At 44.3% G+C, this 16,595-nt stretch overlaps 1 protein-coding gene across 17 annotated transcripts in view; it reads left to right on the top strand.

Annotated features, from left to right (window-relative positions):
- The window catches only part of RIMS1 (regulating synaptic membrane exocytosis 1), a 753,464-nt gene that overhangs the window by 344,731 nt on the left and 392,138 nt on the right, over positions 1-16,595 (top strand). For 15 of the 17 annotated variants that reach the window (XM_033935996.1, XM_033935980.1, XM_033935991.1 and 12 more), the window contains exons 6-7: positions 2,551-2,661; positions 14,608-14,707. In XM_033935996.1, coding sequence (XP_033791887.1) covers positions 2,551-2,661; positions 14,608-14,707 — 211 coding nt within the window. Of the gene's footprint in view, positions 1-2,550; positions 2,662-11,814; positions 11,859-12,619; positions 12,729-14,607; positions 14,708-16,595 lie in introns of those variants that run through there. The other 2 variants (XM_033935992.1, XM_033935993.1) reach the window with 2 other exon arrangements.

Genomic DNA, 16,595 nt, shown 5'->3' with positions numbered 1-16,595 from the left:
CTTCTGTTTGTTTTAAATGTACTACTCACCATATAGACTCAAATATAAACCGATTTGAATATAAACCGAGGTAACCCCCCTCCCCCCCAAAAAATAAAAAAATAAAAAAAATAAAAAATTGACTCGAGTATAAACCGAGATTAGAATTTTGGGTGATCCTGGTGAACCAGTCTACAAAAACTTAAGAATATCCACTGCTTTTTTCTAGCTTAAGCAGCATAAAATCTCTTATTTTTGGGGGGATCTTCTCACATTATTATGACCTGGATTGACCACTGCTGGAAACATGATACTGGGCTTGATAGACCTTCAATCTATCCCAGTATGGCAACTCTTATGTTCTTAATTAAGAGACTAGGCAACAAGATCTCCCTTCCCTTTTCTTCCATGGTCTTCCTTCTCAATTTATTTTCTGCCTCTGTCTAGATTAAATACTTTCTTACTATCCAATCCTCAATTTCCCTCTCTTCATTGTGTCTACCTACAGCTTGTCACCTCTTTCCCTCACCCCTTCCAGTATCTCACTAACTCTATCCTCTTCTCCAATCCAGCATGTGCCCTTTTTCTTTATCCCCTCCTTCTATCCAGTATGTGTTATCTCTCTCTCTCCTCTCCACTTCCATCCAGCGTCTGCTCCCTCTCTCTCCTTCCCACTTCCATCAGCGTCTGCTCCCCCTCTCTCTAACATTCAGTGTCTGTTCCCCTCTCTGTCCTCCCCACTTCCTTCCAGCGACTACTCCCCTCTCTCTCCTACCCACTTCCTTCCAACGACTGCTCCCCCTCTCTCTGCTTCCATTCAGCATTTCCTCCTTTCTCTCCTCTCCACTTCCTTCTAGCATCTGCTCTCCTCTCTCTCCTCCCCACTTGCATTCAGTGTCTGCTCCTCCACTTCCATTCAGCAATTGCTCCCCTCTCTCTGTACTCCCTTCCATCCAGCATCTGCTTTTCTCTCATTCCCCCGTCTTCCATCCAGTGTCTCTCATCCCTCCCCCTTTCTCCACACAATAAAACTAAAGTGCAACTCAACCTCTTCCACTTGTTAGGCCATCTCCCTCCCTTCCCCTCACCTTCGCAGTGCTTTTCAAAACCAAAGTTTTTGCTCTCAGAGGGCCCCTGATGCGGCAGCCCCGATGCTTCTCCTCTGATGCGAATCGCCCAGGTGGAAACAGAAAGTTGAGTCAGAGGAGAAGCATTGGGGCTGCTGTGTCAGGGACCCTCTGTGAGCGAAAACTTTGGTTTTGAAAAGCGCTGCAAAGGTGAAGGGAAGGAGGGATAAGGCCCAACAAGGGGAAAAAGATGCCCAGACCGCAGGGTCCCCTGGAGTTGTGGAGCCTACGGAAGCTGTCCTGTTTGCCCTCCCCTAATGCCAGCCCTGCTACCAGGGCTGAAATCTTCAATAGGACGATGCCCCCCCCGTGATAAATCTTGTAGCCAATATCCTACATGCACCCCAATCCCCACCGCCACTGCCTCCTTCATGCACGCCCCACTCCCCGGCATCGTGCTTACCATTAGTTCTGCCGTCAATGCTGTATTCTGATCCGGTGCAGGGCCTTGAGCATCTGTGCATGCTCAAGACCTGCCTGCTGTCGCCTTCTCTGAGAATCTCAGAGAGGGCGGGAGGTGGCAGGCTTTGAGCATGCGCAGATGCTCAAAACTCCGTACCGGTTCAGAATACAGCATTGACAGTGGCAGCAGGTTTCCAGTATTAATGGTAAGTGCAATGTCAGGGAGTGGGGCATGCATGGAGGAGGGTGACGGCAGGTGTTTGTGTGCACGGAGGATAGCGGCTTTGAGATTCATCAGGGGGCGGGGAGGGGGGCGTGTATTCAGCAGGGAGAGTGGAGGGATCATTCTATTGAAGATTACAGCCCTGTTGGTCATTGGAAGTTGAATGGGGGGACTGCTCAAATATAAACCGAGACCTCCATTTTTGGGCCCAAAAATCTCAGTTTATAGTCGAGTATATTCGGCAAATGTATGTTATTTCTCAATTCATGTATCATTTTATTCTTTCTAGTGTTTGTGCTAATGGGATCATGTGTACCATGCTATAATCCAGTATTGTTGTTTTTTTTTTTTTTGGGGGGGGGAAGTTGGGGGGAAAGAATCAGGTAAAAAAAAAAAAAAAAAAGTTATGCAGGTCCCAGCCGATATTTAGCTGGGGCCCACATATCTGCCATATCAGCCGTGACCCATATAAGCTTCATTGGCCAGCCCCTTCAAAATTAGCCCCAGATTTTCAGTACTGATGCCGTCATACGGCCTGCCCTGAATATTGGGGGCTAATTTATCTGGTGACATTAAGAATTTTAAAAAAGAATCTGACTGCTGCTGGCTGAATATTGGGGGTAGACTCCTAAAAGACTTTCAAAAATTATTTTCCCTTTGATATAGAGACTTTGTGCTAAACTTGGCTGGAACACTGACATGAAACTTACAGTACGAGGGGCTTAGTATTGTTGTATTGCATCTTCATGCTACCAAACTGCTATTTCTTGTATTAGGCAGAGATTTCCACTCTTTCCTTGATACTGTATTTTTTCAAAGCATCCTGTAACGTGGCAGCCATCTAAAGAAGGAGATCGATTAATTGGACGAGTTATTCTGAACAAAAGAACCAGCATGCCAAAGGAATCAGGTGCACTACTGGGGCTGAAAGTAAGTATGAGTCTATCCATCCTATTTGAATTCAAATAATTTTCTTTTCAATGAGTATTGCTTGCTAAAATATATTCCAACTTGATGAAATCTATTAATATGTATTAAAGAAAAGATGTTATAATTTTATGAGGCTAGGTTAACTAAGAGGTATAAATTTGGCAAAGTCAGCACTTGGGTTCTAATTATGTCTTAGACCAGTGGTTCCCAACCCTGTCCTGGAGAACCACCAGCCAGTCGGGTTTTTGGGATAACCCTAATGAATATATATGATAATAATAAATAATAATAATAACTTTATTTTTGTATACCGCAAATACCACAAGCAGTTCAGAGCGGTTTACAGAGGAAGAGACTGTACCCAGACAGCGATGTTACAGAAAATATTTTCAAATTACATTAGTAAGTTGAGAGAGGTTAGGTATATCCGGAAGAATATCAGGGATACAACATGCATATAATGAAGGTGACAGCTATGCAAATCTGCCCCATGCATATTCATTAGGGCTATCCTGAAAACCTGACTGGCTGGTGGTCCTCCATGACAGGGCTGGGAACCACTGTCTTAGACCCCCTAGTAGTATTTTTGTAGTACTACTGCTAGCAGTCAAACTGTCAAATAAAAGAATGTATCACTAGGGGCACTATTGAGAGAGAGAGCTACTAGGGGCCAAATGTGCCATTTTGAACCTGGGCATAGATACAGAAGCATCTAAGGATTGTTTGTATTCCCTCACTTGCCAACAGGGAATGTCTGCTTAGAGCTGGAGGTAGTTCAGGGGTAGTTTTTATTGGCCTCTTATAAGGCAGCTTTTCTGTAGGAATTTCACACAGGAAACATACACATGCAGTCTTAGAGTTAAGAAGGAGGCGCTCCAAATGAATGGTCTCTCCCCCTTTTTATTGAGAATCATAGCTCCATTAATTACTTAATTAATGCTCTACAAGGTTATAATTTCATAATGCATTTACAGTGAGGATTAGACCATAGTAATTCATTGTTTACATATTTCATGTGCTTCTCAAAATTACTATCTCACATGACATCTGAATACATATAATGGTTAATAATAAAGTGATTCCCAATGTGTACATTTCTGATATGTCTCAAATCTTACTATAGCATGTGACAGTCCAAAGGTTATAATGTATACTCCTTAAGCTTTCTTGATTAGCCTTAAGTCAAGGCCTGCTCAGGCAAAGTCTGATTGTTGCCCATATAAGGGAAGCTTAAACAAGATAAGGAATAAGGGTAAATGTGTGTCAGGTTAATATGCGACAGGAAGGGAGGAGAAATGCCTCAGCATTCTGTCAAAAGGTGTAAACCTTGTCCTTGCTTAGAATGTATACGTGGCAGGAGGGAGAGGGAATGAGAAACAGGGCCTCAGATCCAAACACAGGCCTAGATTCATACACAGGCCCTAGGTCAGTGTGCTGACCTGGCCTGGTTCAGAACTGCCTGTGTGCTGACCTTGCCTGTGTTCTGATGCCCTGGATCAGAACTTATCAGACCTCCATCCCTACACTTTTCAATTAATTTGTAGGTTTTTTTAAAATGAAGAAGTAGTAATAGTTTTTTATTAATAAAATTGAGTACTATTGGGAATAATAATAAAATTTGATTATGAAAAATTAGTAACATTAAATAGTGAGCTTTTGAACATTAAGGTAAGGGAAGGAGGAGATGGTATAGATCAGTGTTCTTCAACCTTTTTATACCCGTGGACCGGCAGAAATAAAATAATTATTTTGTGGACTGGCAAACTACTAGGACTAAAATTTAAAAACCCCGTTTACGCCCCATCTCTGCGAGCTCAGTCTCCGCAAACCATCTGATCCCATCTGCACAAGCCGCAATTATGATTTTATATTGAACGTATTTTATTAAAGTATAAAAAGAAACAATATTCTGAACAATTGTGATTTTTTAAATACAAATATACAGAGCACGGACCAACAAAACCCCTGTCTCCCCTCCCCTTCACATATATCCCCTCTACTATCAAGAAAACTGAACAAGCCAAGTTATTATAGAATGCTACATAGAAATATCATGCTAACAGAATACTGCAGTCCCCAGTTATGTCTCTAGCAGGATATATATTTCAAATCTGATATATTCTAATGACAAAATAGAAATAAAATTATTTTTTTCTACTTTTTGTTGCCTCTGGTTTCTGCTTTCATCTTTTTTTCACTCTTTTCCTTCCAGCATCTGCCCGTTCCATCCAATGTCTGCCCACTCCCCCTTCCATATGTATCTGACTTCTTTCTAGGCCTCTCTTCCCTGTCCATCCAGCCTGTTCCTCCTCTCTCCTTTTTACATCATTCATTCCAGCTTCACTGCCTTCTTCATTTTTATCTCTCCTACACCAGATCTAGCATCTTTATCCCTCTCTCATTTCTCTGCTGACCCCCTTTCCAGCATCAATGTCTCTCTACTTTCTCATTCCTCTCTCTCCCCTTTCCCTCATCTGATCTCTCCATTACACCCTGATCCCCTTCCCCTCCTGTAATCTCCCTGCCAGCTGTTTCCTTCCTTTTTTCTTTCTCCCTTCCCTCCTTCCTTTTTTTCCTTCTCCCTTCCCTCCTCCTATCCATCATTAACTCTCTTCCCATCCCTTTCCCTCCTCCCCTCCCAGCAGCATCTCTCCTTCTTCTCCCTTCCCTCCTCCCTCTATCCAACATAAACATTAACTCTCTTCCCATCCCTTTCCCTCCTCCCCTCCCAGCAGCATCTCTCCTTCTAACTCTCTCCAAGTCCAGTAACAGCTCTCCCTTTATCCAGCAGCTTCCCTGCCTCCTACAGTGGCTGTCTCCCCTTCCAGCAGCTCTCAGTACTTGCCTGCAGGAATTTGCCGGTAAATCACTGCCCTGGCAAATAGGAGAGCTGGTGGGAGGGGAGACAGCCACTGTGAAGGCTTTCCAGGATCTTGCTCGCACACACTGACCATCTCCCTCCACCTGCACCTGAATCTGCAGCTCTCTCCGTTCTAATCGCAACTTCCCCGCGGCCCTCTTCAGCAACTCAGCAGGGGCGGCGATCAAGACAGGCTGCCGACGTCGGGACCTACACTCTCTGAGTCCCGCCTATTTTGTTTCAACTTCCTGTTTCCGAACAAGCGAGACTCACAGAGGGAAGGCCCTGACGTCGGCAGCCTGTCTTGATCGCCTGAGGCTGGGAGGAACATTAGTCAGCAGGAACCGCAGTCGGGAGGAACCGTAGTCGGCAGGAAATTTAACTGCTGACTTGATCTCGCTGGCCCTGTGCGGACCGGCAGAAATTTTCTGCGGACCAGCACCGGTCCGCGGACCGGCGGTTGAAGAACTGTGGTATAGATGATTATATCGTGAGAGCAGAATGTGGACCTGAGAAAACATAGGTTATGGGAGGTCCTAAGCACTGAGAGTTATCAACAATATATGACATACCCTCCTCCTAGTTTATCACCTAAGGCATTAAGATATGTTCTGTGCTATATTAAGGGTAAGATAAAATTATTAGTGGGACAATTAAATTTTCCTATTAATTGATAGGCATGAGGAAGCAAATTTTAATTGTATGAATAGATTAGAGTATTAAAAATCCGGTAACCCTATTAGTTTGTTAAATTTCATTCATTGGGTTGGATTTCATTTAGCAAGGTCCACTTACTGTATCTGTAGTTTTTATTGGAGACATTTGGGAGGGGGTTTCTGGAATGCCATTTAGTGGGTTGGAAGGTTCTTTTTTTAGATGCACCAGCTGTGGTAAGTGTATCAGTGATAATGTGGATTCACTTACCCCCTCCTCTTCAGGAGGCAGTAAGGCCTAGATTCTCTAACTGGCGCAGACAGGCACCCAAACTCAGTTAAAAATACCATTCCAATGACATTTTTAACTGAGTTTCAAGGTGCATATCAAAGCCTAAAATATTGGTACTAGAATCATGCCTATGTAGGCGTATTAGGCCACCTAAAGCCACTATGATTGTGGCTAACACCGGAAGTGGCTTTAGGCAGCCTAAAGCAACTACATATGTGCGATTCATGGCAAAGATAGGTGCTGGAAATATAGGCCTAGAAAACCGTGGTCTACATTTTCTGCGCCTATCTTTCATCATGTGGTTGTGTTTTAAGTTACTGCACGCTATTTCCCATAATAGCTTACCATACTTTAGTAAACACGCCCCTAATCTATAAAAGAAACAGAGAACAAAATACCATGAAGGCCCAGTGGCAGAAGTTTAAATTAAGAGCCCTGGGAAAAATATCAGAAAAAGCCTCTAAATTAGCGGGTATCTACCTTAGAAGATGCATTGGATATTAGTGCCCTTCACCCCCTTTTTTTCTTGGGTTCCCATCCTCTGCAGGGGCTAATTAGGTGGCATTATGCCACCACCTCTGTATAAATGTACATGGTTACCACACCTTGTACTGTAGAAAATGTGATATTATTGTTGTTGTATGTTTACTGTATACTACCCTGAGTGAAAGAGAAAATGCCTAAGTTCATTTTTATTTTTTCTGAGTATTTAGTGCCCTGAGACCCCATTCTTGGGGATCCTCTACCTGGGAAAGGTTGCAGATTCCAATGAGTTGGACTGTAGCCTTCAATTGGATCTGGGAAACCAGCCTGCTGTATGTCTTCAGGTTCGGGGTCCATTCCCCTGGGAGCCAGCTCACCTTAAGAGTCTCTCAGTGACTTGAGCACAGGCTGTGGCGCCCTATGTAAGAACCCTTGAGGTATCAGGGTGCCAGCTACATAGATTGCCCACCCCCCATCACTCTGTGAGGTTCCTTGGGGGCGGAGGTTTCAATCGGGGTCGGTCCAACTGGCAGCCGGAAGATTTCTTAGTTTGGAGTTGGATTTTGGAAGCATCTGAAGCAGAAAGTCTATTCCTTCTCTCCAGCTGCACTGAAATGGCTGACTGGCAGGCCCTTTACAGAGCTGTGAGTACAGCCCCATTATTTCCTATGCGAAAATCAGGGTGGGTCTGAAATCTCGATTTTGAGGGTTTCTGGGGTTAGGGTTTAGGTCTTCCATTTCCAAAACCCCTTTTTCTGTGCTTTTCAATTTTCAAATAAGTTTCCACGGGCCGTTTTTGGCGCGATTTTACTTGTGGTGGCCATCTTGGATTTCAATCAATCAATCTTTTTTCAAAAGCCTCAAGCTGCCTTAAAACCCCTTGATTTTGATTTGTAATCAACTGGAATGGATTTCTCATGGTATGAGGACACCATTACTTGTAAAAATTGTGCCACTTATTCAGCAGAGGAGCATCCATGTACTGCATGCTGCAGTGTATGCAAGGGAAGGGTTTGAACTTCATACTTAGACCCATTCATGTCCTCCATGGCTGGTGAACCGCTGTGGGTCTGATAAATGAGTAAAAAGTCCAGTACGGATCCCCTATCTTGTGATGTTGCAAAGTGGAGGCACATAGAGTCCACAGAACCCACACAAGTCCAGCTGGAGCTTCTGCAGGTTTCATTTGCTTCACCTGCAGAAGGCTTCTCCCCAGAACTTGTAACTCTGATATGGAGAGCTTTTCTGACAAGACCAGGTTAGTTAGTGCAGCCTGCGAGTGCCCAGCTATCAACCCAGGGAGCGTCATCTCCTCCAGTGTCTGCTTCTCAGTTGAACAGGCCTGGCCTGAGCTCCAATGACCTTTCGGAGCCAGACTGGCTGGATTGGAGGTCAGACTCCATGCTGTTTTTGTCTCAGGGTGCGGATTCAGTCCTGGATGATCCTGTTTGGGCCTATCACCTCTTAACTTCATGCTATGCCCTCTCATTGCAGAGTTTCCTTTCAAATTAAAGTGACTCGACTCATGCGCATTTACATTATGTAGGTATTTAAACGTCTCTATCTATCTCCCCTCTCCCACCTTTCCTCTAAAGTATACATATATGAAATGAATATGAAAGCACACAAACTAACTGTTTGGAATTATCTTGTGGTTTGTCTTTTAATAACAGCTCCCGATTAGTAAACAGAGCCCTTAGGTAAGTCTTGTGGACAACCAACTGAGGATAACCTCTCTCCAAGAATTTGTGTTCCAAAATCTTGGCCTCCTTTTCAAATTCTTCAGATGAAGTACAGATCCTATGAATGCGAAGCAATTGACAATAGATAAAGAAGTTCTTAATCTTGCTGGATGACAATTGCTATATTGCATGCCAATCAGGAGGTTTGTTTGTCTGTTTTTCAGTCTAGAGGCTAAGACAAATAGGATAGGATTTTGAGAAAGCTTAATGTGTGGAGAGCTTTGCTCCAGTACTTGGCAGGGACTAATGATTTTCGCCTTTCAGGCCATCTGTTTTGGCTTACCAGCCAGTCCTGGCGTGGCAGGCCAGCGTCCAAGGCCTCTATAGCTAGATGGATTTGCATGGTCATATCTTTGGCATACATTGTCTGAGGTAAAGAGCTGCCAGTCTCTCTCAAGGGGCATTCCACCAAGGGTGTCGCCTCTTCATAGGTGGACTCTCAGGCAGCTCTTCCCGCAGAGATTTGTAGAACAGCTACTTTGTCTACTCTGCATACATTTTCCAGATTTTCCAGAGTGGACATGGCAGCTCGAGGGGATGCTGCTTTTGGGTCCTTGATCTTACGGGCAGGCTCGTATGTCACCATACGTGCAGACTCCTGAGTAGAAGTAACAGAATGAAAGATTGGGTTCTTATCTGGATAATCATCTCTCTGTTAATCTTCTCAGGAGTCTGTACATCTATATTCTATTTCATCTGCTTTTCTGCCTCATGTTTCTAGATTTCAGGCCTAGAGCTCGTCTCCTGTCAAGTCAGAGCTGTATGTGAAGAAATCTTGTATATGTAGTGTATTCTTCCCCTTATTGTTAATGCTAGTTGCAGTCAGCTGGTTGGTTCTTTAAGGTTTTATACAAATTCCTATTCATTGTTGTTCTAATTCTTGTTTCTAAGTTACAGAGCAGAACAGAATTGTGCAATGTATGTGGGGATCATTCCCTGTTCCCCTTCTTCTTTGTATTCCAGTGCAGCTCAATTGCTCTGGAATATAACTGAAAGGGGACTCTGGGTTCTGCCTGCATGAGGAAGGTGCTCAAAGCTGTAAGTATTCACACTTCTGCAAGTCCAGTTTTTGGGAATGGATTGATCACCATACGTATGGACTCTTCAGAGGATTAACAGAAAGAAGATTATCTGGGTAAGAACCTAATCTTTCATTGTGAGGTTGATAGCATGAGAGTTACTAACCTATGGCACAAAGTTAACATGTTAGTATTTCCTGGGAAAAACTAAGCTGTGGTAAAATATGATGTTTTACTGCAGCTTAGTAACTGTTCCATTCACACTATCAGCTGATCAAAGGATATTAGGAAGAGAACTCCCCCCCACCCAGTTCAAATTGGCCACACATCACCTAGGATAACAAGGTCCCCATCTTTAGCATAAGTATTAGGGCTAATGATGATAATAATGATAGTGAAATTTTCAAACTTTTACATATGGGTTAGAGAATGACACGGGGAAAAAATCTGTCCCCATCACTGCACCGTCCCCGGCCCACCATCCTCTGCACCGCCCTGTCACCACCGTTCCCTTCACCGCCCCGATACCGTCACCGCCATCCCTTTCACCGCCCCGTCACCGCCACTGCCATCCCATTCACCGCCCCGTCACCGTCCCCGCAGCATCCATATAAGCCTCAGTACTGCAAAACACCATGAAGACAGAAGAGAGTCCTGCCACTACTACTATTGCACTGAGAATCTGTTTCAGTGCCTCTGCCCTGTAGTAATAACAGAACATAAAATAAATCAATTGACTTGTCCTCCCTTGCAATGTCCCCCATGTTCACCTATAGCTCGAATCAGATCAATTGTGCACACTAAAAATGCAGGAGGATCTGGAACGTGAGCGCAGGTAGGCAGTGATACAAAAACAGCAGACACCCGACCGATTGCAGTGTTCCGCCATCTTTCTCCCTCCATCTCACCTTAGATGTAGAGTATGCCGGCTTTGTTTTTCGCCCAGCCGCACGTACGGGTGCTCATTTGTTCAATATTCTCCTCTGACGCAACCGGAAACAGGAAGTTGTAAGAGAGGAGAAGATTGATCAACTTGAGCAGCCGCGCAAGCACGGCTTTTTGAACGCATGCGGCTGGGCGAAAAAGAAAGCCGGCATACTCTACATCAGTGTTTTTCAACCTTTTTACACCCGTGAACCGGCAGAAATAAAAGAATTATTTTGTGGACCGGCAAACTACTAGGACTAAAATTTTAAAAGCCTGTTTCCGCCCCATCTCCGCAAGCTCGGTCACCTCAGTAACTTTAGAAAAATAGACAAATATAGTGCAAAATATAGACAGCAGATATAACTTCTCAAAACTGACACATTTTGATCACTAAATTGAAAATAAAATCATTTTTCCTACCTTTGCTGTCTAGTGATTGATTTCATGAGTCTCTGTTTGCGTTTCCTTCTGTCTGTATATTCTTTCTTTCATTTCTTTCTTTCTGCACTCAGGCCCAAGAATTGTCCCTTTCTATTCCCTCCCTCTTTCCTTCCCATGTCCTTAGTGCCCCCGGTGCCTCCTTCCCATGTCTTTAGTGCCCCCAGTGCCTCCTTCCCAAGTCCTTAGTGCCCCTTCCTGTCTTTAGTGCCCCCAGTACCTCCTTCCCATGTCTTTAGTGCCCCAGTGCCTCCTTCCCATGTCTTTAGTGCCCCTTTCTGTCTTTAATGCCCCAATGCCTCCTTCCCATGTCCTTAGTGCCCCTTCCTGTCTTTAGTGCCCCCAGTGCCTCCTTCCCATGTCTTTAGTGCCCCCAGTGCCTCCTTCCCATGTCTTTAGTGCCCCCAGTGTCTCCTTCCCATGTCTTTAGTGCCCCTAGTGCTTCCTTCCTATGTCCCTCTCACTGCCTTCCACACTTTGTCCCACCCCCACCCCCGAATCCTGCCTGCCTACCTTTCTCCCTCCTAGCCAAAGCCAGCCTGCTGCCTCCCTGCCGCTCAAAAAAAAAAAAAGCCTCTTTCCTTTTCCCCTGCTCTTACCGCCATGCTCATGCTGCAGCTACTAAAGCCGACAGGAAGTCTTTCCGACTCAATTCTGATGTCGGAGAGGACGTTCTGGGCCAGCCAGGCAGCGATTGGCTGGCCCAGAACGTCCTCTCCGACATCAGAACTGACGTCGGAAAGACTTCCTGTCGGCTTTAGTAGCTGCAGCATGAGCATGGCGGTAAGAGCAGGGGAAAAGGAAGGAGGCTTTTTTTTTTTTTTTTTTTTCACGCCAGACCGGCAAAAATTCAACCGGCAGTAAGGAGGGAGGGAGGGAGATGGTGGGGACCGCGCGATCCTTGATTGCCTCACTGCGGGGACAAGTCCATTCACCGCTCCACGGGGCGGTGAATGGCCTTGTCCCCGTCCCACAGAGGCCACTATTTTTTCTTCCCCGTTTCGGCGGGTTACCCGTGGCTAAATGTGGCTGCCGCGGGTAACCCGCCACTGTGTCATTCTCTAATATTGGTCAATGACCATCTACCCACATGAAAAATGCTGCTAAAGGCAGATGTAACTAGAAAGTACCACTGAATATTGGCTCTAACTGGCATGTTGAAAAAGGGGCAGGAGAGGGGTGTTGAAGGGGGCGGAGTCAGGAAGGAACTGAGAGTTGTGCAGCTATTGGCAATATTCAGTGCTGGTACCTTCTTAGCTAACACAGCTTGTAGGAAAACACAAACAGCAATCCTAACTTTGCCTGGATAGCTATGAGGGTGCTGGCACTTAATACCAACCAGCACCCGCTTAGCTATCAGTAGTGGCTTGATGGCCCCTCCCTCCCTCCCTCTTCACACATTGCAACAAGATCCTATCCCCCTTCCTAGACCGTGATCATCCTCAGACCCTCCTCCCACCCTCGATCAAGCTGACGTGACAGGATTTCTATGCGCCTCTTTGGGACGTACAAGGTTTTCAGGAAACTGAACAGTTCTAGCTTTTAAAAACACCCACACAAACGATATATCTGGAGCTTAACAAGGACCACACTTTATTGTAGCTCAGTTCAAAATCAAAGGTTTTCTAGCAGCCAAAAGAGAGCTCATAAAAGGTAAGGCCAAAAAGTAAAAAAATATAGTTCTTAGTGTCAGAATGCTCCCCACAAACCGAAATGGTCCTTTTATGTAATAAACAAACAAAACAAGAAATGAGTTTTTGTGGGCTTCTCTGAGCCCCAATGGATTCCTGCAGTGCTCTGGCCAGTTTTTGAACACAGCAAATGCAGAGAATGCAAAATACAAAAAAAAAACCCCAAAACACCCAGGTAAGCTTCTTAGTAAGGAGTCCTGACTTCACAATGCCTTCAAAACACAAGTGTCAGTTCATCACAGCAAATAAAAGAAAAACTATTTTCCAAACTTTCTTAGGTTTGTGTGCTTTGCCGCACAGCCTGTGCCAGTGCAAGGCACTGACAGACCAGTGTATCCCAATGCTGGCTGGAAAGTTGTGCTTTGTGTGCTGGAAGTTTTATTAATAAAACCCACATTCCCAACACAACATAAACACAAAGCTCCCGTTTACTCTCACTGGGCTTTTGTCAGCACATCCCCCACATCCAAAAAGGGGAAAACAAAAGTCAGCAGAACCTCCCCCCCCCTTCAATTGCTTTCAAACAAACACTCATAGCAAATAGTCTTTGGTAGCAAAAAAAAAAAAAAAATAAATTCTTGTAGCAAACAGTCTCTTATAGCCAACAGTCTCTTGCAAAGGTTACTGGCAGGGCAAAGCAAAAGAGAAAGTCCCTCCAATTCCCAAAACAAAACTTTAACTGTGTTCTGTAGCAAGGTAACAACTTTCACTTGCCTTAGTGTCAGCAAACTTCCATTTCTTGCTGCCCCTGGTTTGGCAGGTCTGAGTAAATCTCTACCTCCAAGGGCTGATTTATTAGGCTGTCTGAGTTTGTAGCTTCGGGTCCAGCCTCTTCTAACTCCATAGCAGTTGGCTGCTCAATGCCAGCTTGACCTCTCAGTCCTGAGAGTTCCCTGCTCTGCTGCTGTCCTTGTACTCATGCTTGTGCCTGTGTTCTCTCTGAATAGTTCTGCCTCAGCATTTAAGAAGTTACTGCCATGCCCCCAACCCCCAGGTGGAGGTGCTCCTCTTGGCATTCTGCAACTCCCTGCCTGTTGATTAAAGGAATAGCATAGCTCCTTGTGGAGTATGTGTTCTGTGCTACAGGCAAGACTGCACTCTTGCTCCCTCTAGTGTTTCTAGAGGGAACATCATCAAATTCAGCAATACATGTGTTTAACTGAGGTGCAAACTAAAGTTCATGTCAGACTCAAATGACTCTGTCATCACCGGGACACTGCTAGCAGGCATAAGCTGCTTACCACAACACGTCCCCTTACCCCTGATAAGCCTCAAACCCCTCACCCTCATCCAATCAGCCTCAGAACCCCTCTCCTGCCCCCAATAAGTCTTAGACTCTCCTCTCACACCCTGATAAGCCTCCGATCCCTCTCTCTCATCCAATCAGCCTCAGAACCTCTTTTCCCCCCCCCCAGTCAGTGTCAGAACCCTCCTCTGTTTCTCCTCCTGACATAATTAGTTAGGTGTGGTAGTGGGACTATTGTGGGAAAAGCTAAAAGCCTGAAGGAGAGGATGAAGTAGACAGGGGCCTATAATCAGGTGCTCTTTTCCAGCCTTCTCTGGGCTCCCTGCATATTTAGTATCTATCTTTAACCTTACTCCCCCCCCCCCCAATAAATAAATAAAAGCAAACAATCCTGGCTGCTAAACTGGTTATGTTTAGTGGTTAAAATAGGCCGCATAAATTGCAGACCTATCTTTAACCGCTATGCTGAATATCGGACCCAGTATTTATCCCAACCAACTTTGCTCTATGTTTAAAAGGCATATTGGTCACATTCTTCTTTGAATATGTGTCCCAATGTTTTTGTTTGGCATCTCATGGGTTTGTAATTGTTTAGGTTGTTGGAGGAAAGATGACAGACACAGGTCGCCTTGGTGCATTCATCACCAAAGTAAAGAAGGGAAGCCTAGCTGATGTTGTGGGACACCTAAGAGCAGGTAACAAATAAAATAATGTTAATGCAATAATTATATGCAAATCAGTATTAAACATAATGGAGCCAACAGCCTGTGTTTTTTAAAAATTTGCACTAAAAAAATAGCACATTCATCACATTGATTAGCAATTCTATCTTCTTTAGTTTCACCATTGTTACAGTTACCCATAGATAGCTTAAATAACTTTAAATAAATAACTCTCAAATTTAATTTTTTGTTGGTTTTGCAATTTTATAATTTCAATTATAATGTGTTGCAAAAAACATTTGCTCTGTTTAGTGTGCCAGAGCTCAAAATAAATTTGAGACGCCCTGTTACTAGAAGAACTCAAGACTACTACTACTAATAGAATCAAACAGTGAGATTTTTAAATTTATCGAGGTAATCAATATTAGAATTAAGTAATGCATACTTGCTGTCTTCTACAAAATTTACATAAAGCGGCTTGTTTACTGAAGTATGGTAGGATTTTGCACTTACTGCAAATTAAATAGTAAACGTGGAGGGGCCTAATCAAAACATACGTCTAAGTCCGATTCAGATGTATGGTGATAAATGCCCAAAGTCGGCACTGGGAAAATGTTCATTCTCGAAAGACAAATCACTATTCGTCCAAAATATATATTTTTTTGAAAATCCTCTATCTGGACGTCCAGACGGTTGATCGTCCATACCACCAGTATGTCTATCTTGAAACCACATTTTTAACCAACATTTTGTCCAAGTCCTAAATGTTCAGAACAAGACCATTTGGACATGGGAGGGGCCAGAATTGTGATAGACTGGCCACCCAGACATGGCAACACAGCAGTGGGGCACCTTAAAGGTCACTGCTGTGAACTTCACAAAAAGGGTGCCAGATAAACATCTCACCAGAATTCCCTTATAGGTTATGATGAGCCCCCCTCCCCCAAACCCACTATACCTACCTGTCTACAACCCTAATAGCCCTTATGGCTGCAGGTGGCACCTATATGGCAATAGAGTAGGGTTTTGTGATATTTAATGGCTTATGGCCATAGAGTTGCTTCTCTATGGTTTACTAGCCTACCACCCAGGCTACTTAAGTCATCTGTATTCAGCTCTACTAGGCTTTCCTACACCAGGTGCTGATGTTCCGGAGACAGGTATGTACGTTTTTATTCTGATCTTTGAGGGGGTGTGAGGGGGGTCAGTAATCACTGGGGGAGTGTGTGGAGCTCTTTACTTTGTTTGTGCAGTGGTTATCTGGTCACTTTGAATACCTTTTTGGCACTTATACCTGTTTTCACATTGTCTAACTCATAATGTATAAGTTTCGTCCAGAAAGTCTCGTAAGACATTTGATTATCCCTGCAGGATGACTAAGTGTAGGTTGGCCCACTCCCACCCAAATACTGCCCTAACCACTCCTCCAGATATGCCTCTTTCAGCTTTGGGCACAAAGCGGCATTCAGAGGCCTAAAAAGTCCCTCCATACATCCAGAAATTCAGTTTGATTATGGGCATTTGGATGACCTGTCTTTTATTTCTTTCTTTCAGTTTTATATCCCGTCCTACCCAGGAGCTCAGAAAGGGTCACAGTAGTACATAGACAGTGTTTGAGGTACAGAGGTGCCGACTTGGGCGGGTTTTTAGACATCTTTAAAGTTTGATTATGAGCCACTTAATATGTTGTAAGTGCAAAGTCTATGTAGTAAATGTTGGGGGTGTTGAAGCATCTGGCCTGCATTTATTGCATGGGATAGACATTTATAGGATTACCAGATTTCCTCTTTTAAAAAACTGGACACTTGGCCCTGCCCTGTTCCGCCCCTTGGCCTCATCCAGTTCCAGTTTTCTGCCGAAGAGGTGAATAAACAGAGCAAATTATCAAATAAGATTTCTCAAGCTCGGGAAGATATCCACA

Source organism: Geotrypetes seraphini, chromosome 3 (genome assembly GCF_902459505.1).
Source record: "Geotrypetes seraphini chromosome 3, aGeoSer1.1, whole genome shotgun sequence".
Classification (NCBI taxonomy): Eukaryota; Metazoa; Chordata; class Amphibia; order Gymnophiona; family Dermophiidae; genus Geotrypetes; species Geotrypetes seraphini.
Note: the sequence above shows the minus strand (reverse complement) of the source record. Positions and strands in the feature narration are given on the sequence as shown.